This window comes from Pongo abelii, chromosome 11 (genome assembly GCF_028885655.2).
Source record: "Pongo abelii isolate AG06213 chromosome 11, NHGRI_mPonAbe1-v2.0_pri, whole genome shotgun sequence".
In the NCBI taxonomy this organism is placed as follows: domain Eukaryota; kingdom Metazoa; phylum Chordata; class Mammalia; order Primates; family Hominidae; genus Pongo; species Pongo abelii.
The window spans coordinates 118,685,117-118,709,193 of record NC_071996.2 but is presented as its reverse complement, the minus strand read 5'-3'; the positions used below and the strand labels follow the sequence as shown (position 1 = coordinate 118,709,193).

Genomic DNA, 24,077 nt, shown 5'->3' with positions numbered 1-24,077 from the left:
AACCCTGGGAATCTCGCACAAGAAACACTTATTTATGTGTCCAGGGTCGCCTCTGCCATGTTTACCACAAATAATACTTTAAACTTCAAAAGAAATGCACACACAGTCTAAGGAACAATGAAGGCTTTTATATAGTCCAATGAAAATGCTTTGGAAAATGAAAAGTGTAAGAACTGACAGTACATGGGGATTTTTTTTTTGCCTCAGAATCTTAATGGAGAATATAAACTATAAGCAGGAAATAGGTCAGATATAACAGCAGACAAATCAGTTTCAAGAAGTCCTACAAGGAAAAATTTGTGCAAAATGTCAGGCTGCTAATTATTCATTCAATAAACATTTAGGGAATGTGCCAAACAGTCTTCTAAGCCCTGGGGATTCAGCGACAAACAAAAACAGATGCAGCTTCTGCTCTCAAAAGCTGACATCTTGGCCGGTCGCTGTGGCTCACGCCTGTAATCCAGCACTTTGGGAGGCCGAGGCAGGCAGATCACCTGAGGTCAGGAGTTCAAGACCAGCCTGGCCAACATGGTGAAACCCTATCTCTACTAAAAATACAAAATTAGCCAGGTGTGGTGGCAGGCGCGTGTATTCCCAGCTAATTGAGAGGCCGAGGCAGGAGAATCACTTGAACCCGGGAGGCGGAGTTTGCAGTGAGCCAAGATCGCACCACTGCACTCCAGCCTGGGCAAAAAGAGTGAAACTCCATCTCAAAAAAAAAAAAAAAAAAAAAAAAAAAGGAAGCTGCCATCCTAATGGGGGAAGACAACTTGAACAGATTGAACAGAAACACGTGCAGCAATACAGGGTGATGGGATGAAAGCATGATGGGCAGCTACTTTGGTCTAGGCGGTCAGGGAAGGCTTCTCCGAGGAGGTGAGGCCTGAATAACAAGAAACCAGGATTGTGAAGGGCAGACGGAAGAATTCTGGGTGAAGGGGACAAGGAGCCAGAGGCGCTGGAGTGGAAGGAGCTGGGCCCACTGGAGGCACAGGGCGGAGGGGCTAGGAGCAGGGGCAGGGAGAGCTTCAGACGGGGCAGATAGGAGGCAGGCAGGCAGCACAGGGTTTGTGGGGCAGGGCAAGGTGCTTAAGAAAAGCCAAGGAATGGTTTTAAGTAGGGTCTGACATCATCCGATTTCCATTTTTAAAAGATTACTGTGCTGTGAAGCCCAGGAAGGCCGAGAGAAAACAAATTACTTAGATTACTTCAGCCTAGAGGACTTCACACGGTGTCTGTGGGGACTTGGGAAGTGTTAGTGTCAAAATGTATCTGAGATCTGAGGCCAGGTGTGGTGGCTCACGCCTGTAATCCCAGCACTCTGGGAGGCTGAGGCGGGCAGCTAACTTGAGGTCAGGAGTTTGAGACCAGCCTGGCCAACACGGTGAAACCCCATCTCTACTAAAAACAGAAAAACTAGCCAGGCATGGTGGTGTGCACCTGTAATCCCAGCTACTCAGGAGGCTGAGGCAGGAGAATTGCTCGAACCAGGGATTGCACCACTGCACTCCAGCCTGGGTGATAGAGCGAGACTCCGCTGTCTTAATTAAAAAAAAAAAAAAAAAAAATCTATCTGAGGCAGAACAATAGAACGCAGCAAACATGAAGACTTTCAGATTCCCCTCCCACCTGGCACGCTGCTCCCCCCGCCATCGCTCTCTCAGCTGGTGACACGGAAAGGAAGCCCAGGCTCATTCCCCCACCAAATGCTGACCGCCCCAGGCAGGAAGGAGGCTGCCCTTGCTCTCAGCCAAGGCCAGCTGCCCTGGCAGTGCTTGAGATTCCAAGGCCTCCATGCCTGGGACTCTCGCCTCTGTCCCTGCCCCTACTCTCCCTTGTACCAGAGCAGGACAGGCTCTCACAGCCTACCTTTGGAACAGAACAGGACACACATTTAAAAACCCTCTCTAAACTCTACAAACCCAGGGGAAGTCCTACTTTCTCTGTTCAAAGAAACCTCTTTATCATTGTTAGTTCTTAACATCACATTTCTACTTTGGCCTACTTCAGTTGGGCTTCTAGATCCAACATTCCAAGGCAGCTGCTTCTTACAACATTTGCAAAACAAACAGTCCCTTTTCTGTTCTCAAATGCATTCAAAAAGGTTGGAATTTCACAACTTTTCTTCTGCTGGTTCCTCCACAGTATACCTACCAAGCCTTTACCCCAAGGCTTTCTTGACCCTCTTCTCTATAAAATCCAGGCCATCCCACCCTGTCTCATGTCTTCAAAAAGATCTACATGGCAGAGACATTCCAATCTCCATCTCCCCCATGACATCTTTTCAGAACTCCAGACTACTCAACTTCTGTGCTCTTCAGTCCAAATGGCATCTCAAACCAGATGGTTATCAGATGGCTACAAGAGGCATTATGGAGTGTATCATCTTCTGAATGTGAACCACATCAGATGCAATACAGAGAAACATACACTCTCCAGGCACAGCAAACCATGCTACAGAACGCTCGGGCTTTACCTGTGATGGGAAGCTTGGGCTTCAGTGTGTACAGCTGGGCAGGGGTCTGATGAGGGTTCATTCCATACCGCAAGGGCATCTGAGATATGCCTTTGCTGTACTGTTTCCTGAAATAATCTGAAATTGCTTCATCATATTGTGCCGTATGAGTGAATGCCTACAAAAAGCGTAAGTTTTGTGAGACACTAGCAGCACTTTCCAAAGTGGGGACAAGATGGTTTTCTAGGTCCACAGCAAACAAGATCTCCTCACTATTCAGTGCTATGTGGTGGCTGCACAAGATGATGACACCATGAATGATAGCAAAGCACTCAATGGCCCAACAAATTACCCCTTTCCAATTCCTTTCCAATTCTCTTTCAATTTTTTTTTTTTTTTTTTTTGAGATGAAGTCTCACTCTGCCACCTAGGCTAGAGTGCAGTGGTGTGATCTCGGCTCACTGCAACTTCCACCTAATGGGTTCAAGCGATTCTCCTGCCTCAGTCTCCCAAGTAGCTGGGATTACAGGCGTACCACACCACACTCGGCTAATTTTTGTATTTTCAGTAGAGACAGGGTTTCACCATATTGGCCAGGCTGGTCTCGAACCCCTAACCTCAGGTGATCCGCCTGCCTCGGTCTCCCAAAGTGCTGGGATTACAGGTGTGAGCCACCGCGCCTGGCCCTCTTTCAATCTTTTTGACAGAATCCCCTGTAATAGCTGGTCTCTCCATTTTTCACAAAAGGATAGCAGCTCCAAGCAGAACTTTGGTAGGTGATGCAATCTACCAAGAATTGAATACTGCTTGGTCTGGCAAACACTGCACTCCATGGATGTAACTTACAGTATCACAAAAGTGCATCCCACCTTCAAGGCTAACTGGCGTCTAGTCTCCAAGGAGGTGTCCTTAACCTCGGAGCTCTTCATCTCCGTGGACACCACCACATAGTCCTCTGGTTCACACACCACTGTCACTCGAGCGTGGTTTTTGGCTGCAGCTCTCAGTAAGGTTACTCCACCTTTGAAGAACAAAAGACGTATTGATTTTTGTATGTCCCTATCAGCTTATGAACCTCTTTCAAATAAACTCATTGTGCATGTACTTCCACTTGAATTCCTGACTTAAAAATCAGGAAAATAAGCTGGGCGCGGTGGCTCATGCCTGGAATCCCAGCACTTTGGGAGGCTGAGGCAGGTGGATCACCTGAGGTCAGGAGTTTGAGACCACGCTGGCCAACACAGCGAAATTCCATCTCTACAAAAAATACAAAAAAAAATTAGCCAGGCGTGGTGGTGTGCACCTGTAATCCCAGCTACTCAGGAGGCTGAGGCAAGAGAATCACTTGAGCCCAGGAGGCAGAGGTTGCAGTCAGCCAAAATTGCGCCACTGCACTCTAGCCTGGGTGACACAGCAAGACTTCGTCTCAAAAAAATAAATAAATAAAATAAATAAATAAATAAATAAATCAGGAAAATAACCCAGATGCATCTCTGCACACACAAAAAAGCTTAGAAAATATAAATAAAAAAAAGAAAATATAAATGAATTATAGTAATCCCCAAACACAATCCAGAAGTAGCTATTTTCTATTTCCTCAGTAATAAAATTCAAAATGAAATCTCACTCAAATTTAAATAATCCTCTCCTCTCAGTCTTCTAAAATGGTTTTTCTGACTTACCAATGTCAATTTGCTCCACAGCCTCCTCAACAGTTACACCTGGAGAAGCCACTGTCTTCACAAAGGGATAGAGATTGCAGGCAACAACTCTATAAAACAAAGACAAATCTGGCTGTCATTAAAAAGTCCACTCGTGGTTTACAGCTATCCAGGAAAAAAACAAGTCAGTACTATTAACGTAACCAAAAGCCATACAGAACTAATATATAAATTGTGAGCCTGACATTTTAGAATTCTAACAAGTGTGTTAAAAAGTCAGGGTGTCCTGCTGGGGTTGAGCAGAGGTAACTTAGTCAGCAGGTGCTCCCCGGATCTGAATACACAGTACTCCCTCCACGTCACACTGCAACGCTGCTGCCTGCATAACCTTAGCTACCCAGAACCACCAAGCCATCAAAAATTTATAGAACATTTTAATAGAAGTATAAAGTATAAGATTACAGATAACATTCTCATTTTGGAATGTGATCACTATTATCCAGAATATTAGAATTTAGATTCTTTTTCCAATGGATTGGCACAATGATGAAAAATATCAGCGCATTCTAAGAGTGAAACATTTGTTTTGCCTTCAGAGAGGTCATAAAAATGATGGTAATAGGAATGCCAAAAGAATAATTTATAATACAGAAGTAATCTAAAATTAACAATCAGTGAAGTACAGTTCCACTCCTAGGCCTGTAGTGCGAGGAGCTCTAGGGGCAGGCTCCAAACAAGCCTAACTGCTGAAAACTAATTTAAAAAAAAACAACAACAGAAGAACAGAATAGGAGGGGAAACACTTTACAGCTCATCTTTATTAAGTCTACTGCCCTCCTACTGAAACCAGACAAATGTCACAAGAAAACTAGAGACCAGTATCTCTTAGGCATCTTCACACAAAAACTCTCAACAAAACACTAATAAACTCAATCCAGAAAAATGCAAAAACCACCTGATCATCTCAATAGATGTACAAAAAGGATCTGACACAATTCAACAGCTATTCATATAAAAACACTCAGCAAATTAAAAATAGAAGGGAACTTACTGAACATGACAAAGTGTAAGAAAAATCCACAGCTAACATCATACTTGATGGTGAAAGACTAAAATACTTGCCTACTAAACTCAGAAACAAGACAAGAGGCCGGGCGCAGTGGCTCACGCCTATAATCCCAGGACTTTGGGAGGCTAAGCCGGGCAAATCACCTGAGGTCAGAAGTTCAAGACCAGCCTGGCCAATATAGTAAAACTCCATCTCTACTAAAAATACAAAAATTAGCCGGGCAAGGTGGCGCACGCCTGTAATCCCAGCACCTTGGGAGGCTGAGGAGGACGGATCACCTGAGGTTGGGAGTTCAAGACCAGCCGGACCAACATGGAGAAACCCCATCTCTACTAAAAATACAAAATTAGCCAGGCAAGGTGGCACATGCCTGTAATCCCAGTTACTTGGGAGGCTGAAGCAGGAAAATCACTTGAACCCGGGAGGTGGAGGTCACAGTGAGCCAAGATCATGCAACTGCACTCCGGCTTGGGCAACAAGAGCAAAACTCCATCATCAAAAAAAGAAACAAAACAATAATGTCCATTCTTACCACTTCTACTGAACACTGTACTAGAAGTTCTAGCCAGAGCAATTAACAAAGAAAAGAAAAGAAAAGGCATCAGGACTGGAAAGAAAGCAGTGAAGTTACGTCTATTTGCAGATGATACCATCTAGTATACAGAAAATCCCAAATTCACAAAAATAACCTTTCAGCACTAATAAATGAGTTCAGCAAAGCCACAAGATATATGATCAATATATAAAAATCAATTGTATTAAAATATACATTAGCAATGAATGGGAAAAAATTTAGAAAACAATTCTACTTCACAAGACAATGTTAAAAGAAATTAAAGACACCCCATGTTCACGGACTGGAAGATTTAATATTCTTAGGATGGCAACATTTCCCAAATTGATCTACAGATTCAACACAATCCCTATGAAAATTCCAACTGCGTTGTTTTGTAGAAATGGACAAGCTGATTCTAAAAATCATGTGGAAATGCAAGGGACCCTGAAGAGTCAAAGCCATCTTGAACAAGAAAAACGAAGTTAGGGCCAGGTGCAGTGGCTCACGCCTGTAATCCTAGCACTTTGGGAGGCCGAGGTGGGCGGATCACAAGGTCAGGAGATCAAGACCATCCTGGCAAACATGGTGAAACCCCGTCTCTACTAAAAATACAAAAAAATTAGCTGGGCGTGGTAGCGGGTGCCTGTAGTCCCAGCTACTTGGGAGGCTGAGGCAGGAGAAGGGCGTGAACCCGGGAGGTGGAGCTTGCAGTGAGCCAAGATAGCGCCACTGCACTCCAGCCTAAGCAACAGAGCCAGACTCCGTCTCAAAAACAAATAAATAAATAAATAAAAATAAAAAACAAAAACAGAAAAACGAAGTTGGAGGACTCACACTTGCTGATTTCAAAATTTGTTACCAGCCTATAGTAATAGTGCAGTACTGGCATAACTGCAGGCACACAGACCAAGGGTGCCAAGACCATTCAATTGGGCAAAGAACAGTCTTTTCAACAAATGATGCTGAGACAACTAGACAGCCACATACAAAATAAAATAAGACTTCTATTTCATGTCTGTATATAAAAATTAACTTAAAATGAACCAAAGACTGAAATATAAGAGCTAACACTAAAATAAAAGAAATGTACACACGCCGGGTGCAGTGGCTCACGCTTGCAATCCCAGCACTTTGGGAGGCCGAGGCGGGTGGATCACCTGAGGTCAGGAGTTCAAGACCAGCCTGGCCAACATGGAGAAACCCCGTCTCTACTAAAAACACAAAAAAATTAGCTGAGCGTGGTAGCGGGCGCCTGTAATCCCAGCTACTTGCGAGGCTGAGGCATGAGAATTGCTTGAACCCAGGAGGCGAAGGTTGCAGTGAGCCGAGATCACGCCTGCACTCCAGCCTGGGCAACAAGAGTGAAACTCCATCTCAAAAAAAAAAAAGAAAGAAAATATACACAAAAATCTTCATCACTGAGGATCAGGCAATGTTTTCTTAGATATGACACCATTAACACAAGCAACAAAAGAAAAAATAAATTCAACATCATCAAAATTAAAAACTTTTGTGGGCCGGGCATGGTGGCTCACGCCTGTAATCCCAGCACTTTGGGAGGCCAAGGCGGCCTGAGGATAACCTGAGGTCAGGAATTCAAGACCAGCCTGGCCAACATGGTGAAACCCTATCTCTACTAAAAATCCAAAAAAATTAGCCAAGTGTGGTGGCTGGCACCTGTAACCCCAGCTACTCAGGAGACTGAGGCAGAATCGCTTGAACCTGGGAGGTGGAGGTTGCAGTGAGCCAAGATCATGCCACTGTACTCCAGCCTGGGTAAGAGTAAGACTGCGTCTCAAAAAAAAGAAAAAACTTGTGATGCTCAAAGGACATCATCAAGAAAGGCTAACACAATCCATCGAATGAGAGGAAATAAACTTACAACTCAATAATAAACAGATAAATACCTCAACTAAAAATGGACAAAAGGTCTCAACAGACATTTCTCCAAAGAAGGTACACAACTGGCTAGGAAGCACATGCAATGGTGTTCCACATTATTTGGAAAGCAAATTATAACCACAATGAGATGCCACTTCAGAACCCCTAGAATGACTAGAATCAAAAAGACAGATAGTAACGTTGATGAGGATGTGGAGAAACCGGAACCCCATCCAGCACACTGCTGCTGGAAATGTAAAATGGTGCAGCACTCTGAAATACAGGGTCGCAGTTCCTCAAAAGCTAAACATAGTTACCATATGACCAAGGAATTCCACTCCTAGGTATATGCCCCAATGAAATGAATATGTATGTCCACACAAAAACTTATACACAAATATTTATAGCTGCATTATTCATAATATTCAAAAAGTAGAAACAACCCAAATGTCCATCAACAAATGAACTGATAAACAAAACAGGGTATGACCACACAATGGATTATTTTTCAGCACTAAAAAGGAAATGAACTATTGATACTATGCTATAACATGGATAAACCTTGAAAACATGCTAAGTGAAAGAAGCCAGGAACAAAAAAACCATATATTGTTAGATTCCATTTGTATGAAAATGTCCACTACAGGCAAATCAGAGACATAACAATTGGTGGTTGCCGAGGCTGGAGGACGTTGGGGAAATGGAGAATAAATGCATATGGGTATAGGGTTTAGGGTGGGGGTGATGAATATGTTTTAATATTGGATGTGGCAATTAATATGGTTTGGATGTGTGTCCTCTCCAAATCTCATTTTGAAATGTGATCCCCAATGTTGGAGGTGGGTCCTGGTGGGAGATGATTGGGTCACGGGGGAGATCCCTTATGAGTGGCTTGGTGCCCTCCCCATAATGAGTCCTCACTCTGAATTCATGTAGAGCTGGTTGTTTAACAGAGCCGGGCAGGCCGGGCATGGTGGCTCACACCTAATCCCAGCACTTTGGGAGGCCAAGGTGGGTGGATCATTTGAGGTCAGGAGTTCCGAGACCAGCCTGACCAACATGGTGAAACCCCACCTCTACTAAAAATAGTAAAAGTGAGCTGGGCGTGGTGACAAACGCCTGTAATCTCAGCTACTCAGGAGGCTGAGGCAGGAGAATCACTTGAACGCGGGAGACAGAGGTTGCAGCGAGCCAAGGTCATGCCACTGAACTCCAACCTGAGCAACAGAGCGAGACCCTGTCTCAAAATAAAACTAAATTAAATTAAGAATAAAATTTAAAAGAGCCGGGCAACTCCTCCTCTCCCTCTCTCTTGCTTCTTCCCTCATGGGATATGTCAGCTCCCCCTCTGCTTTCCACTGTGATTATAAAGTTCCAGAGGCCCTCACCAGAAGCTGATGCTGGCACCATGCTTCTTGTACTGTCTGCAGAATCATGAGCCAAAAGAAACCTATTTTCATAAATTACCCAGCTTCTAGTATTCCTTTATAGCAATGCAGAATAGACTAACACAGTAATGGTTGCACAACTTCTGTGAACCACTGATTTGTACATTTTAAATTGGTGAGTTGTATGGTATGTGGATTAGATCTCAATAAAGCTGTTATGTACATTTAAGAGAAACAGCCAGTATCTTTATGCAAATAACTCAGTTAGTTGTGCAAGCTGATAATTCCTAATATGAAAACCTGAAATCTGAAATGCTCCAAAATGTGAAACTTTTTGAGCATCAACATGACACTTGGAGGAAATGCTGACTGGGGTATTTCGGATTTCTGAGGGATGCTCAACTGGTATGTTACCTGCAAATATTCCAAAATCCGAAGAAATCTGAAATCCAAGACACTTCTGGGTCCCAAGCATTTCAGATAAGGGATACTCAACCTATACATACTAAGATTTAGATTGTAACTTCCTAAAAAACTTACTTAAGTATGTATTTTGGTATATAAATCTGGCCAAACCAAAATGCTTACACACATACAAAGTCACACAGAAGGTGCGCAGTAAAGGTTTATAGTGACTAAGAAAAAACAGGGACACCAGGTTTGGCATAGTCTTTGTCGTTGGTCCTTAATGTGTTAAAAGTTCAATTTCAGGTTTTTACCTTATAAGATTGAAATCAAGTCTGGCCATGTCAGCATTATCTTCTGGAATATTACGAGCCAGGATTCCTAATTTAACAAAGTTAAACAAAGTCATTAGCTTCAAAAAACAAGTCAGATTAAGGAATTTCTTTCAACGTAGTGTCTTCAATCAAATTAAATCCTATTGAGTAAAAAAAAATTTTTTTCTTGAGATGGTCTCGCTCTATCGCCCAGGCTGGATTGCAGTGGCTTAATCACAACTCACTATAGCCCTGACCTCCAGGGCTCAAGTGATCCTCCTACCTCAGCCTCCCAAGTAGCTGGGACTACAGGAATGCATCACCACACCCAGCTGGTCTTTTCAATTTTTTAAAGAGAAGAGGGGTGTTGCCATGTTGCTCAGGGTGATCTTAAATTCCTGGGCTCAAGCAATTCTCCTGTCTCAGCTCTCAAAGTGCTGGGACTACAGGCAAGAGCCACCATGCCCAGCATAATATTCTTAATTAAAGAATATCAAACATGTAGTTGGGGAGTTATCAAACAAAAAAATTAGGATTAACAGATATATCTGGCTGGCCACAGTGGCTCATGTCTGTAATACCAGCACTTTGGGAGGCTAAGGTGGAGGATCGCTTGAGCCCAGGTGTTCGAGACCAGCCTGGGCAACAAGGTGAGACCCCGTCTCTATAAAAAATACAAAAATTAGCTGGGCGTGGTGGCACATGCCTATAGTCCCAGCTACCTGGGAGGCTGAGATGGGAGAACTGCTTGAGCCTGGGAGGCAGACTGAGGCTGCAGCAAGCCATGATCGCACCACTGCACTCCAGCCTGGGCAAGAGTATGATCCTGTCTCAAAAAAAAAAAAAGATACATTTAAAAATCTTTTTCTTCAGTTCTTGATCCCAGTTTCTTGAGCGATAAAACGTAAAAAAGGTAAAAGGAATTTTACAAAACTGTTGCTAGTTCCAGAACAGTCTGTGTTCCTGTAAGTCAATGGCTTGTCTGATGATCTGTAGCCATTCAGCTTTATTCACCAAATTGTACCACAACTGACAAACTAGGAGGATACCAGTTTCTTGCCATTTTGGTTTATATACAATTCATTCTCAGGTGAACGAACAAATGCAAAGCACTTTGAAAAAAAATTCTTTTGCAAGTCAGTTACACTGTGATGCTTCATTCTAAGTTTGAACTATTTTAAAAGTATTTTCATACTATGAAATCTAAATATCTTCAGCAACTCGAGCAGGAAACACCAGACTCTAAATTAGGTATCAGGTCAGGACTAATAGCAAGCAGAGGAAAACAATCTGAATTCATCACGTAGTAAGACAAGCCAGATTTTAAACCAGTTCTAACGTATTATGAAATCTGGCAGCAACTTCATGACACTAACTTTATATGTAAATTTCTCTTGAGCCTTTTTCTTCATTTTCGGATGCTATCAACTAAAATATTCCTGGAAACCACTGACTGTTTTACAGTAAAGATACCAACCACTTACCAGCATGGACTGCAGGATGCAAAGTTTTCACACGTCCCCCCAACATTTCGGGAAATCCTGTCAACTCAGAGACATCTCTGAAAAACAGATAAACAGATAAACAGAATGGTACTACTGGTGTGGCTGAATTGTGATTTTCACTATTCAAAGCATCTACTGTTTTCATTTCAAGAGATTTTGAGCCTGAATTCAACAATGAGAAAATTCTGATTTTTTAAAGTATTTCACTATACTTGATTTCTTAAGTAAAATTCTATTTACTTTTGAAAAAAAGTTTATTTAATGTATTTCCTAACTGTTGTGTATGTTCACGGATAATTGGTAACTATTACAGCATTGGTTTTATAATTTTCAGAGAATTTAGAAACTGAATCATAAGCCATACTCATTAAATATTACTAAGACGTACAACTGAGAATTTGGCAGTATGTAACAAAAAGCATTAAAAATATCCCTGGCCGGGCACGGTGGCTCATGGCTGTAAACACTCAGCACTTTGGAAGGCCGAGGCAGGTGGATCACCTGAGGAGGGGAGTTTGAGACCAGCCTGGCCAACATGATGAAACCCCATCTCTACTAAAAAAATACAAAAAATTAGCCAAGCGGGATGGCAGGCACCTGTAATCCCAGCTACTCGGAAGGCTGAGGCAGGAGAATCACTTGAACCCAGGAGACGGAGGTCGCAGTGAGCTGAGATCATGCCACTGCACTCTAGCCTGGGCGACAGAGCAAGACTCCGTCTCAAAAAACAACAACAACAACACATGAAGATGGCATATCAAGTGAGTGAAGACACAAAAGACTGTTTAATAAAGTGGTGTTGCTATTGGAATAACTGGTTAAACCCACACAAAAATACATTCCTTATGAATCAAAGGTTTAGCATTTAAAAAATCATGCATGTAGCAAAATTAAATATGTGAGGAATGCTTTCCAAGTTTTAAACAAAAGATTGAGAGGTCTGATTACAGAAATGTTAAATAAAAAGTTTTACATGGGGGAAAAAAAAAGCAAACTAGAAAAAATAATCACACAATGTGACAAAGGGTCAAGTGAAGGACGGTAAATATTAATCCATATCAAAAAGCAGACCCCTAGAAAGTTGTAACCATGAACACTCTGGCAGACTTTATAAGTTGTAATGGTGTGTAAAAATGCCACAATATATAAGAAAAAATAAAGCAGGGGCCGGGTGGGGTGGCTCACACCTGTAATCCCAGCACTGTAGGAGGCCAAGGTGAATGGATCACCTGAGGTAAGGGAGTTCGAGACCAGCCTGGCCAACATGGTGAAACTCCGCCTCTACTAAAAATACAAAATTAGCCAGGCATGGTGGGGCATGCCTGTAATCCCAGCTACTCAGTAGGCTGAGGCAGGAGAATTGCTTGAACCTGGGAGGCGGAGGTTGCAGTGAGCCAAGATCGTGCCACTGCATTTCAACCTGGGCAACAACAGCGAAACTCTGTCTCAAAAAATAAATAAATAAAAAGAAATAAATAAATAAAGCAGGAAGCAAAACTGCATCTACCTTCTGTGTAAGCTATGAAATAAACTACATGCTTATAAAAATGCTAGAAGAAAAATATACTAACATGTTAAGAATTACAATCTATTTTCACTACCTTCTTTATAGTTGTCCATATTTTCGAATTTTCTACAATCAACATATATAGTTTTTGAGATGGGATCTCACTATGTTGCCCAGCCTGGAGTACAGTAATTATTCACAGGCAAGATTACAGTGCATGGCAGCCTAGAACTCCTGGGCTTACTAAGTAATCCTCCAAGTAGCTGAGACTATAATAAATACTTTGAAGCACCAAGTTCTGCCAGTAAGATATGGAATTTCCTGGGTAGACTCTCCTATTAAGGGGAGTCATTTGCAAATGACTGGTGTTTGACCAACGACACACACAGTTCCAACACCCACAAACTGGTGACATAAATGTTTTCAAATTCAAAATTTCTTTTCCTGGGGTTCAGGAAATAAAATCCATTTCCTCCAAATGAAGACAGTCACTTAAAACCTAGAGAAGGCAGATTTGTTTCTAGAATTAAACATTTGGGGTAATTAAAAAGCTTGCTACTCCTTTGAACTGAAGAATTTATACATAATGGCTGTAGTCTTGGGAAATAATTCTACGTATGCTCACTGCTGTATACTCACTAATTAAAATCCATCAGTTTACCTCATGACAAGGTAATGGTTAACTTCCTGGGATAAAATTATTGCAGATAACAACACCCAAAAATATGCTCAGAAGCAGCCTCAGAACCAAGATCTTTTTTTTTTTGAGACAGCGTTTCTCTCTGTCACCCAGGCTGGAGTGTAGCGGTGGAATCTCAGCTCACTGCAACCTCCACCTCCCGGGTTCAAGCAATTCTCCTGCCTCAGCCTCCTGAGTAGCTGGGATTACAGGTGCACGCCACCACACCTGGCTGATTCTTTTTTGTATTTTTAGCAGAGGTGGAGTTTCACCATGTTGGCCAGGCTGGGCTCAAACTCCTGACCTCAGATGATCCGCCAGCCTCGGCCTCCCAAAGTGCTGGGATTACAGGCGTGAGCCACTGTGCCCAGCCAGAACCAAGACCTTGTCCAGGCATGTGGATCGCAAACTGTAATCCCAGCACTTTGGGAGGCCGAGGCAGGCAAAATTGCTTAAGCCCTGGAGTTCAAGACCAGACGGACAACATGGTGAAACCATCTCTATCAAAAATACAAAAATTAGTCAGGCATGCTGGTGTGCACCTGTAGTCTCAGATACTCAGGAGGCTGAGGTGGAAGGATTGCCTGAGCCTGGGAGATCGAGGCTACAATTAGCCATGACTGTGCCACTGCACTCCAGCCTGGGTGACAGAGCAAGATCCTCTCCAAAAAAAAAAAAAAAAGCTAGCTTTCTCCTGCCCTCTTGCCTCTCACTCTTCATTCTTCCCTCAAGTCACAGAAATGAGAATTTCTCTTCCCCAGGGCAATTTACAGAAACTAGAACTCTTTTTCCCCAAAGCCAGTCATAAGAATTAAGCTTATGATTCTAACTTTTCGCTGGCTTTCTGTCTAGGAGCTGGCCATAAAGAAATCCTCTCATCTCCTTGCCCAATAGTAGGTCAAGAGACCCTCGGGGGGTGGAGAAAGAATTTTAGAGAAGCCAAGAAGAATCTGGACAGACAGGCTTTCCTGGCTTTCTCCACCTCAGTCTGCTAGCATACACCATATCCTTGCTGTCCAATCATACTTCCATCTTTCTGTCCATTCTTTGTTGAACCTAAACATAAAAATGGATGGTTTTTCCTCTATCTTTGGGTCTTCATTCTGAAGGCTCTCATGTCATGTAAAACTTTGTTAAATAAATTTGTTATGCTTTTCTCTTACTATAACCTGTCTTCTCTTATAAAAATATTGGCCGTGACGTTTACAATGGAGAGCAAAGGATCACACCTTTCCACCCCTACAAAATCTTGGCCTCGGGTGCGGTGGCTCACACCTGTAATCCCAGCAGGCCAAGGTGGGCGATCACTTGAGGTCAGGAGTTCGAGATCAGCCTGGCCAACATGGTGAAACCCTGTCTCTACCAAAAATACAACAAAATTAGCCAGGCGTGGTGGTGGGCGCCTATAATCCTAGCTACTTGGGAGGCTGAGGCAGGAGAATCGTTTGAACCTGGGAGGCAGAGGTTGCAGTGAACTGAGACAGTGCCATTGCACTCCAACCTGAGCAACAGGAGTGAAACTCCGTCTCAGGAAAAAAAAAAAAAAAAAATCTTGGCCTCTTACTAGCTGTGTAATCTCCAGCAAGTTACTTAAGTACGTTTTGCTTAGTTTCCTTACCTATAAAATGAGGATAACACTACCTACACTAAAAAGTTGTTATAAGGACTGTAAGAGTTTATATATGTAAAATACCACTGCAACTGAATAAAATACCACTGCAACTGAATAAAATACCACTGCAACTGAATGTGGCCTTTGTTGCAGGAAAAACAAATGCTCCAAGTTGTTTACACTTCATTCAGTGAACTTTACTGTGCTGGGCTCTAAATAAATCACTCATGGTGAACTTCTTATCCTTTCATAGAAGAGAAACACATTTACATTTCCAGTTTTTAAAGAAGATATGACCATAATGAAGATAAGTGAGGAGTGGGTAGAGGTACAGAAACAAGACTAATCAGTTGATAAGTACCTAAAGTGGGTGACAGATATAGGACCCAAGGGATCATTATACTCTTCTACTTTTGTGTCCGAAATGTTTCCATAATACAAAGTTTGGTGGGAAAAAAAAAGAGACTACAGATGAGGATTTTGCTTTACAAAGGTTCCATTACCATAGGAGGACCCAACTTGGCCCAATGGAAAGCACGCAGGTCTGGACTTTGAATTCTCATTTGGTTGCTGATGAGCAAAGAGCCAACTTGCCTGCCACGATTCTCACAGGTTTCCCATGAAAACCACAGAGACAAGATGCAAAAAGACATCCGAAAATACACAGTTATGTATTTGTTAATAAAGGAAGGCATTCTTACCATCTGAACTTGTTAAATTTAGGGAAGCTGTGTACTGCTCACATAGCTGAGAATTGCACAAAGAAAAGGTAATAACCTACCTCTACATGGATCTAGAAACTAAGAAGCAAATTTTCCACATGGCAACAAAAAGCAGACAGATATCCTTCATCTCTTTCATTTTAAAATATGTTTCAGGGGTGGTCATCTCGTTCCTCCCAACTCTCACTGACGTTTATTAAATAGCTATCCTATAGTTTTTTTCATTTTTCTACCTTTCAGTAGACCTCCTCCCTCTCCTCCCAGAATGCCACTCCTTGACATCAGCAATGGCATCCTGGTTAACCATTTCTAAGTCCCTTCTTTCCATGGCCTAGTCAGCTAATGAAGGGCTTGTGAACGTGGGAATGAACGATTTGCACCTTCATACGGTTACCAGAGATTCTAAGGGAAGGCAGGTAAATTGGAATCTTCATGATGTCAAGTTTTATTAAATCACCAGTCAAAGTAACTGAAGTTTTCCTTGCATAACAAGTGGCCCACCTAAGTTAATCTGTTTAAGGAAGGGGCTAAGACTAGGGTCCTAAAATCAGGAACAGCCCGGGTTCCAATCCTACTTCTCCCTTACTCAACTCTTTAAACTTGTGCAGAAGTTGCTAAATCTTCCAGTGTGTTGTCCAGGGTCTTTCTCTGTCGCTCAGGATGGAGTGCAGTGGCGCCATCTCGGCTCACCACAACCTCCGCCTCCCAGGTTCAAGCGATTCTCCTGCCTCAGCCTTCCCAGTAGCTGCGATTACAGGCGTGTGCCACCTAGCCCGGCCGTCCAGGGTCTTAAAAGTTACTAAATCTCTCTGAGCCTCACTTTTTTTCCCCATAAAGTGGGGAAGTATTACACCAACCTCACAGCGCTACTGGGAGGAGTAAATAAGGCATTTTGCTTCTGGTGCCTGGAATACAATACTTCCGGGTTAATGTGATCACACTCCTTTCTGATGGAACTAGCTATGCCTTACCTGACTGCCAGACCAGCATCCCTGAGAGCTTTTGCAGTCCCTCCGGAAGCGACCAGATTCAAACCAAGAGCGGTCAGGTTTCTTGCAAATTCCACAAGGCCAGTTTTGTCAGAGACACTAAATAAGGCTGAAAGAGAAGACATTTTTTCTCATGACTCGCAGCACATTGCACTGTGTTCTGCAAGGCCTTGGAAGGGTCTAGGGGAGGAGATTCTCGAATCGCAAGGCCAGCACCTGGACCCTGCGTTCGCAGGCCTGGTCTGGGCCTCCCCAGGTCCTACACCCGCGAGCTGCTCTAAGGCGGGCCCCATGCAGGCTGCGGCCCGGCCGGGGAGCGGGGACGCTGGCTTTCAGTCCCGCAGCGCCGCCCCTGCCGTGCCGGGTCCCGCAGGCGAGGACGCAGACCGCGCCGCTCCGCTAGGGCCTCACCGAGGTGGCCGGGAGCCATGGCTGCAGGTACTAGGTTCAGGGCGAGCGGGAGGCAGCAGCGGCGGAACCACGTGCGCAAGTAGGAGGGCGGCCGGGATGTGGAGGCTCAGGAAGCGGGGGGCGGAGCTGTCTCCGGGCTTGTCACGTGGCCCGCCGGCCCTGCCTGGCGCTCTACTCTGCTCAGTATCAGATGCAAGAGCCGCGCCCCGGGGCGGAAGGGAACGGCGGGATGGGGTGGGGCTCTGCCTGGCGCGCCTGGGCGGAGTGCTTGGGCTGGAAGGGATCCTGCCTGCGATCCCAAAGTCCAGGCGTGGGAGCCAGCGATCTGCCCACGACCCCAAAGTGAGGCCACTCCACGGCTTCTGGGGCAAATGCCTGTTATTCTAGGCAGCCGGTCCCCAGAAGCTGGAATGTACCTAAAAGTGCCAGAAGCACCCATGCTGAAAACTAAACAAAAGAAATAGTTCATATAGCGGCAAAGCTGGAAAGTATCTGGACAGTTATCTACCATCCTCCCTTTTTGTTTGTTGTTTTTTTGTTTTTCTGTTTTTTTTGTTTTTTTTTTTTTTGAGATGGAGTTTCGCTTTTGTTGCCCAGGCTGGAGTGCAATGGCGCGATCTCGGCTATGTCACGTGCAACCTGCAACTTCCGCATCCCGGGTTCAAGAGCTTCTCCTGCCTCAGCCTCCCGAGTAGCTGGAATTATAGGCAGGCGCCACGATGCCAGGCTAATTTTTGTATTTTTAGTAGACATGGGGTTTCGCCATGTTGGCCAAGCTGGTCTCAAACTCCTGACCTCAGGTGATCCGCTTGCTTCGGCTTGCCAAAATGCTGGGATTACAGGGGTGAGCCACCACACCCAACTTGTTTTTTGTTTGTTTGTTTGCTTGCTTGTTTGCTTGTTTGTTTTGAGACAGGGTCTCGCCCTGTCTCCCAGACTGGAGTGCAGTGGCACCATCTCGGCTCACTGCAACCTCTGCCTCCCAGGTTCAAGAAATTCTCCTGCCTCAGCCTCCACACCCATCTAATTTTTTGTTGTTGTTGTATTTTTTTTTTTTTTTTTTTTTAGTATTTTTAGTAGAGACGGAGTTTCACCGTGTTGGCCAGGCTGGTCTTCAACTCCTGACCTCAAGTGATCCATCCACCTCAGCCTCCCAAAGTGCTGGGATTACAGGTGTGAGCCACCGTGCCCGGCCTCATCCTCCTTTTTAATAGGCTTAAAAAATAAAACCAAGGCCCAATGATTTAAGTGAGGGACTCCAGAGGCCACAGATGACAGTCAAAACGAAGTGAAATTGACATTCGTTGTTGATTTTCACGTTATAAAATTATAATTTAAATATTAATTTATAATACTATTTTATAAAATTTAGTCAGTATTGTAAAAGTGCCTAAAAACTGCTTAAAGATGGTGTCTTATTGCAAACCTGTAAATATTACTTTGCCCCAAGTCTGGATGAGAGGAATGATGACAGTTAAAAGAGGATAAGAGAAGACCTTTCTTAATTCATTAAAAACAGGGAAAGCAAAATTGAACACATTTGTTTCTTTCTAAAAATGACACCTTTGCAACAAAATAAATACATATTGTGGTCTACGAGTCTTTTTTAATGTTCTTTATTAGAATTATATTCCAAAGTAATAGCATTGTTTATCTTTTAGTCTGAGCTCGCAGCTGTAAAAATGAGTCTATTTTCTCATTATCTGCATGCTACTTATTTTTGTTTTTCCTCTTCCTTTCTCTAATTCTTCCCATCTCTTTACTCCCCAAAATAAATGCCTATTGACTAGAATCAATTTTTTTTTTTTTTTGAGACAGAGTCTTGCTCTGTCACCCAGACTGGAGTGCAGTAGCACGATCTCGGCTCACTGCAACCTCTGCCTCCCAGGTTCAAGCGATTCTTCTGCCTCAGCCTCCCGAGTATCTGGCACTATAGGCGTGAGCCACCATGCCTGGCTAATTTTTGTATTTTTAGTAGAAATGGGGTTTCGCCATGTCGGCCACGCTGATCTTGAACTCCTGACCTCAGGTGATCCACCTGCCTTGGCCTCCCAAAGGGCTGGGATCGCAGGAGTGAGCCACCGCGTCCAGCCTAGAATCAATTTTTTTACCTCTAAATATGTTAACCCTTTGCTCTGAACACTTCTCACATTCCTACGAGGAATATATTAAGATTATCACATGTCTTCAGTGTGTTTGCCAAATTTGAATTTAAAAAGGAAATTTCCTTGGCTAGTCACCATTAGGTTTTTACAGGAAATTGAAAGCAGGGAAAGGAGAAAACAATGCTGACATTTATTGATAAGGGGAAATAAACAGTTGCTTAGGCATTACGCATTTGTCTGTCATGTGAATTACAAATCTTTATTCGATTCAATACATTTTTATTGAGCCTTTTCTGCCTGGATGGCAGAAACTCAGTGTCAGAAGACAGATAAATATCACCTAAGCACTATCCTCAAGGAGCTCATGATGGAATGAAAATGTAGACACATGAAGTATAACTAAAAAATATTAATAGAGGCCGGGTGCGGTGGCTCCTGGCTAACAAGGGGGAAACCCTGTCTCTACTAAAAATACAAAAAATTAGCCGGGCGAGGTGGCGGGCGCCTGTAGTCCCAGCTACTCGGGAGGCTGAGGCAGGAGAATGGCTTGAACCCCGGGGGGGCGGAGCCTGCAGTGAGCCGAGATCGGGCCACTGCACTCCAGCCTGGGCGACAGCGAGACTCCATCTCAAAAAAAAAAAAAAAGAAGAAAAAATAAAATAAATAAATAATAATAACAGAGAAAACACGGCATTAAACTGATTTTGTACAGCCTTTTTCATTACAGACTCTTCCATTTAAAGATGTTTACTCTGGGGCCTGGTGTGGTGTCTCATGCCTGTAATCCCAGTGCTTTGGGAGGCAGAGGTAGGAGAATCACTTGAGGCCAGGAGTTTGAGACCAGCCTGGGCAACATAGTGCATGCCTGCAGTCCTAACTACTTGAGAGGCTGAGGTGGGAGGAGTTCAAGGTTACAGTGAGCTAAGGTTGCACGGCTGCATTTCAGCCTGGGCTACAGAGCAAGACCCTGTCTCTTAAATAAAATTAAAAAAAAATAATAACAGGCTGGGAGTGGTGGCTCATGTCTGTAATCCCAGCACTTGGGCAAGCTGAAGCAGATGGATCACTTGAGGTTAGGAGTTTGAGACCAGCCTGGCCAACAGGTGAAACCCCATCTCTACTAAAAATACAAAAAGTAAGTTGGGTACAGTGGCTCACATCTGTAATCCTAACACTTTGGGAGGCCAAGGCGGGTGGATTGCCTGAGCTCAGGAGTTCAAGACCAGCCTAGACAACATAATGAAACACCGTCTCTACTAAAAAAATACAAAAAATTAGCCGGGCATGGTGGCGGTGCCTGTAATCCCAACTACTTGAAAGGCTGAGGTGGGAGAATCGCTTGAACCAGGAGGTAGAGGTTGCAGCGAGCCAAGATAGTGCCACTGCACTTAAGCCTGCACTATAGAGCGAGACTCTGTCTCAAAAAATAAAAATAAAGATATTTACTCTGATTAATTCTCCCATAGTTTTAGCATCCCGACTTGATAGGACTTAATATGTTAATGACAAAAAGAGTAAATGAGTTTTTTTACTAGTTTGTGATCCTGGCCAAGTCACTCCATCTTTTGGGGACCTTTGTTGCTTTACCTGTAATATGGACATAATATTTTTTCTGCAGTCCTCATCATATTTTAAGAAGCAAATTAAGTACAGGTAGTCTACTGAAAGTACAAACTGCAAAAAGACTAATAAGAGTAAAATAGAGGTGTAATCTTCTTGGTTCCCTTGGTCTGGCTAATCAGATATCTTTCTGGGCACCAAGGTATGTCTTCAAAGATCTAGTCACTAGCAAGCTAGTGTCTTAGAAAAGGGAGACGTTCTCATAAAGATGAGAATGCGTGTTTTACCAATGGTTTATCGCAGGATTATTGTTTCAGAAAGACAGAAAGGGCGTGTATACACTATACTGATTACATTTTCATTTCTTCTTACTTCACATACCTCCAAAGAGAAGCTTGAAGACCCTAAAATCATAGTAATATACCTTAAAATATTTAATGTACATGAATTGTTTCAGTTCTTTGAAGGTGTTATAATGTGGTTTTGCCCCTATGTTGTTTGTTTCTTATGTAAACTCATCACTTTTTTTTTTTTTTTTTTGAGACGTAGTCTCGCTCTCGCTCTGTCACCCAGGCTGGAGTGCAGTGAAGCAATCTTGGCTCACTGCAAGCTCCGCCTCCTGGGTTCACGCCATTCTCCTGCCTCAGCCTCCCAAGTAGCTGGGACTACAGGCGCCTGCCACCATGTCCAGCTAATTTTTTTGTATTTTTAGTAGAGACAGGGTTTCACCATGTTAGCCAGGATGGTCTTGATCTCCTGACCTCGTGATTCGCCTGTCTCGGCCTCCCAAAGTGCTGGGATTACAGGCGTGAGTCACCGTGCCTGGCCAAGCTCATCACTTTCTTTGAAAAACCTCCATCTCCCTTCCAAATGTTGGATCTCCTATTGGACTCTAACGATTAATAAAGCTGCATCATCTTGGGCTGACTTGCTCCAAGGGTTTTTCCACTCAAGTGGATGTAGTTTATCATATAAAGGGATTCCCAGGAGCTTGGTATAAAATTCCTCTCTACTGTAGTTCAGAACATTAAGCTAATTTATGACCTATTATGAAATTCAAACATTTTTCTTGAAAGTCCTGGAGATGTTTGGAAATATAAAGCTGACAATAATACAAAGAATGAATTGGAATAGTAGGAAGTAGAGAAACTGGTTAGGAAGGTTTTGCATCCACTCACACATAAGAAGGTGGAAGAGAGGTGATCTATGTGAGACGATTCAAAATAGGTAAAATTAGCAGCATGCAGGGATCAATGAGATATAGGAAATGTTAGACACAAAAAACTAGGGATGATTCCATCATTTCTAGCTTCATCATATGAGTAGCTGGTGAGGCAATACCCAAAATATAAAAATATATGTAAGACAAAGAACAGTTGTGTCATGTGTTTATTTTAATTTAAGGTCAGTGTGAGTGGTTGGGTAAATATGTTTGAGTTTCTAAATATTGATTTTAAAGTCTAGATAATTGGTGGACACAGTGAAAATCATACAGCAAATTGTTGGAAATACAAATGAAATTCAGGAATAAAAGTGAGGTTAAAGATAAATAAATGTGGAAAGTTAATGAAATTCAAGTAGTAGTTGAAGCCTGGAAGAAGATAAGCTTGCTTGATTAGGTCTAGTAGATAACCTGAGTGACAAAAAAAGCAAAAGAAAGAAAATTCATTCAGGAAGGCGTTTAATGTTTTTTGGTTTTTTGAGACTGAGTCTTGCTCTGTCACCTAGGCTGGAGTGCAGTGACGCGATCTCGGCTCACTGCAACCTCTGCCTCCCGGGTTCAAGCAATTCTCCTGCCGAGTAGCTGGGATTACAGGTGCATGCCACCACACCCGGCTAATTTTTGTATTTTCAGTAGAGACAGGGTTTCACCATGTTGGCCAGGCTGGTCTTGAACTCCTGACCTCAAGCAATCTACCCATCTCAGCCTCCCAAAGTACTGGTATTACAGGCATGAGCCACTGCAGCCGACAGGTGAAGAGACACTTTATCCTTTTGGATAAAATAAAGCAGAGAAGAGGGACAGGGCAGAGGTAGCTGCACCTTTAGGAAGGCTTGGCAGAGAATTTCTTACGACAAGGTACATTTGAGTGAGGACTGGAGGGCTGGGTGGGGGATAACAAGCCACAGGGCATTTGAAGGAGAAAGTTCCAGGCAGTGGGAACAAGTGCAAAGGCCGTGCATAGGGAGTGTGGCTGTAGCGTCTAAGGAATGTCGGGAAGGGTGGTAGGGTAGCAACAGAGGGAACTTCACTAGGAGAAGGAGGACACAATGTCAGCAATCAGGTTGGATAAGGCCGTGTGGGCACATCGTAAAGACTTCGGCTTTTATTCTGAATGAGAAAGGAAGCCCTTGGAGAGTTTTGGGAAGGAGTGACATCTAATTGACCTCTTTCACACACTCACTCTGGTTGTATGAGAGCAAAGGTGGAAGCAGGGGGATCCCTGTGAAAGCTCTCGCAATGATCCAGGACCTTGACACGAGGTGAAAGCTGAGGGTGGCACAGCCCAGAGTGGCAGCAGTGGACGTTGGAGGAAGTAATTAAATCCCAGATATATTTTGAAGGAAGAGCCAATAAGATTTGTTGACAAATTGGATGCCAAGTGTGAGAGGAAGTGAAGGAGCATTGATGATCACTTGTACAACTGGAAGAATAAAGTTGACATCAGCTGAAATTGGGAAGGATACAAATGTAGTAGCCTTGGGGGGAAGAACAGAGTTAAGTGTAGGACACTGGATAGCTATGATACTGTGTGTCAAATACTGCCAGCAGGTCAAGTCTGATGAGGACTGAGAGTGACCATTAGATGTTGGATTATCCTGACAAGGACACATTTGGGGAAGTGGTAGAGATGAGGGTCTGGCTGGAGTAGATTCAAGAGAGAATGAGGGGGCTGAGCATGGTGGCTCACACCTGTAATCCCAGCACTTTGAGAGGCCGAGGCGGGCGGATCATTGAGGTCAGGAGTTTGAGACCAGCCTAGCCAACATGATGAAAACCGTCTCTACTAAAAATACAAAAATTACCTGGGTGTGGTGGGGCGTGCCTGTAATCCCAGCTACTTGGGAGACTGAGGCACGAGAATCATTTGCATCTGGGAGACTGAGGTTGCAGTGAGCCATTGCACTCCAGCCTGGGCAACAACAGAGCAAGACTCTATCTCAAAAAAAAAAATTAGACAGAAAGAGGGAAGGAATTGGAGATGTGGAATAAAGGTGACACTTTTAAGGAGTTTTGCTCTTAAACAGGGTTTGTCA

At 43.5% G+C, this 24,077-nt stretch overlaps 1 protein-coding gene across 1 annotated transcript in view; it reads right to left on the bottom strand.

Annotated features, from left to right (window-relative positions):
• Positions 1-17,208, bottom strand: part of ATIC (5-aminoimidazole-4-carboxamide ribonucleotide formyltransferase/IMP cyclohydrolase) — a gene marked incomplete at its 5' end in the record, with an annotated part of 37,535 nt that extends 20,327 nt beyond the window's left edge. The window contains 7 exon segments of the mRNA NM_001133328.1: positions 2,477-2,633; positions 3,325-3,476; positions 4,138-4,226; positions 9,730-9,796; positions 11,214-11,290; positions 16,726-16,852; positions 17,155-17,208. Coding sequence (NP_001126800.1) covers positions 2,477-2,633; positions 3,325-3,476; positions 4,138-4,226; positions 9,730-9,796; positions 11,214-11,290; positions 16,726-16,852; positions 17,155-17,173 — 688 coding nt within the window.
• Between the last annotated feature and the right edge of the window lie 6,869 nt (positions 17,209-24,077).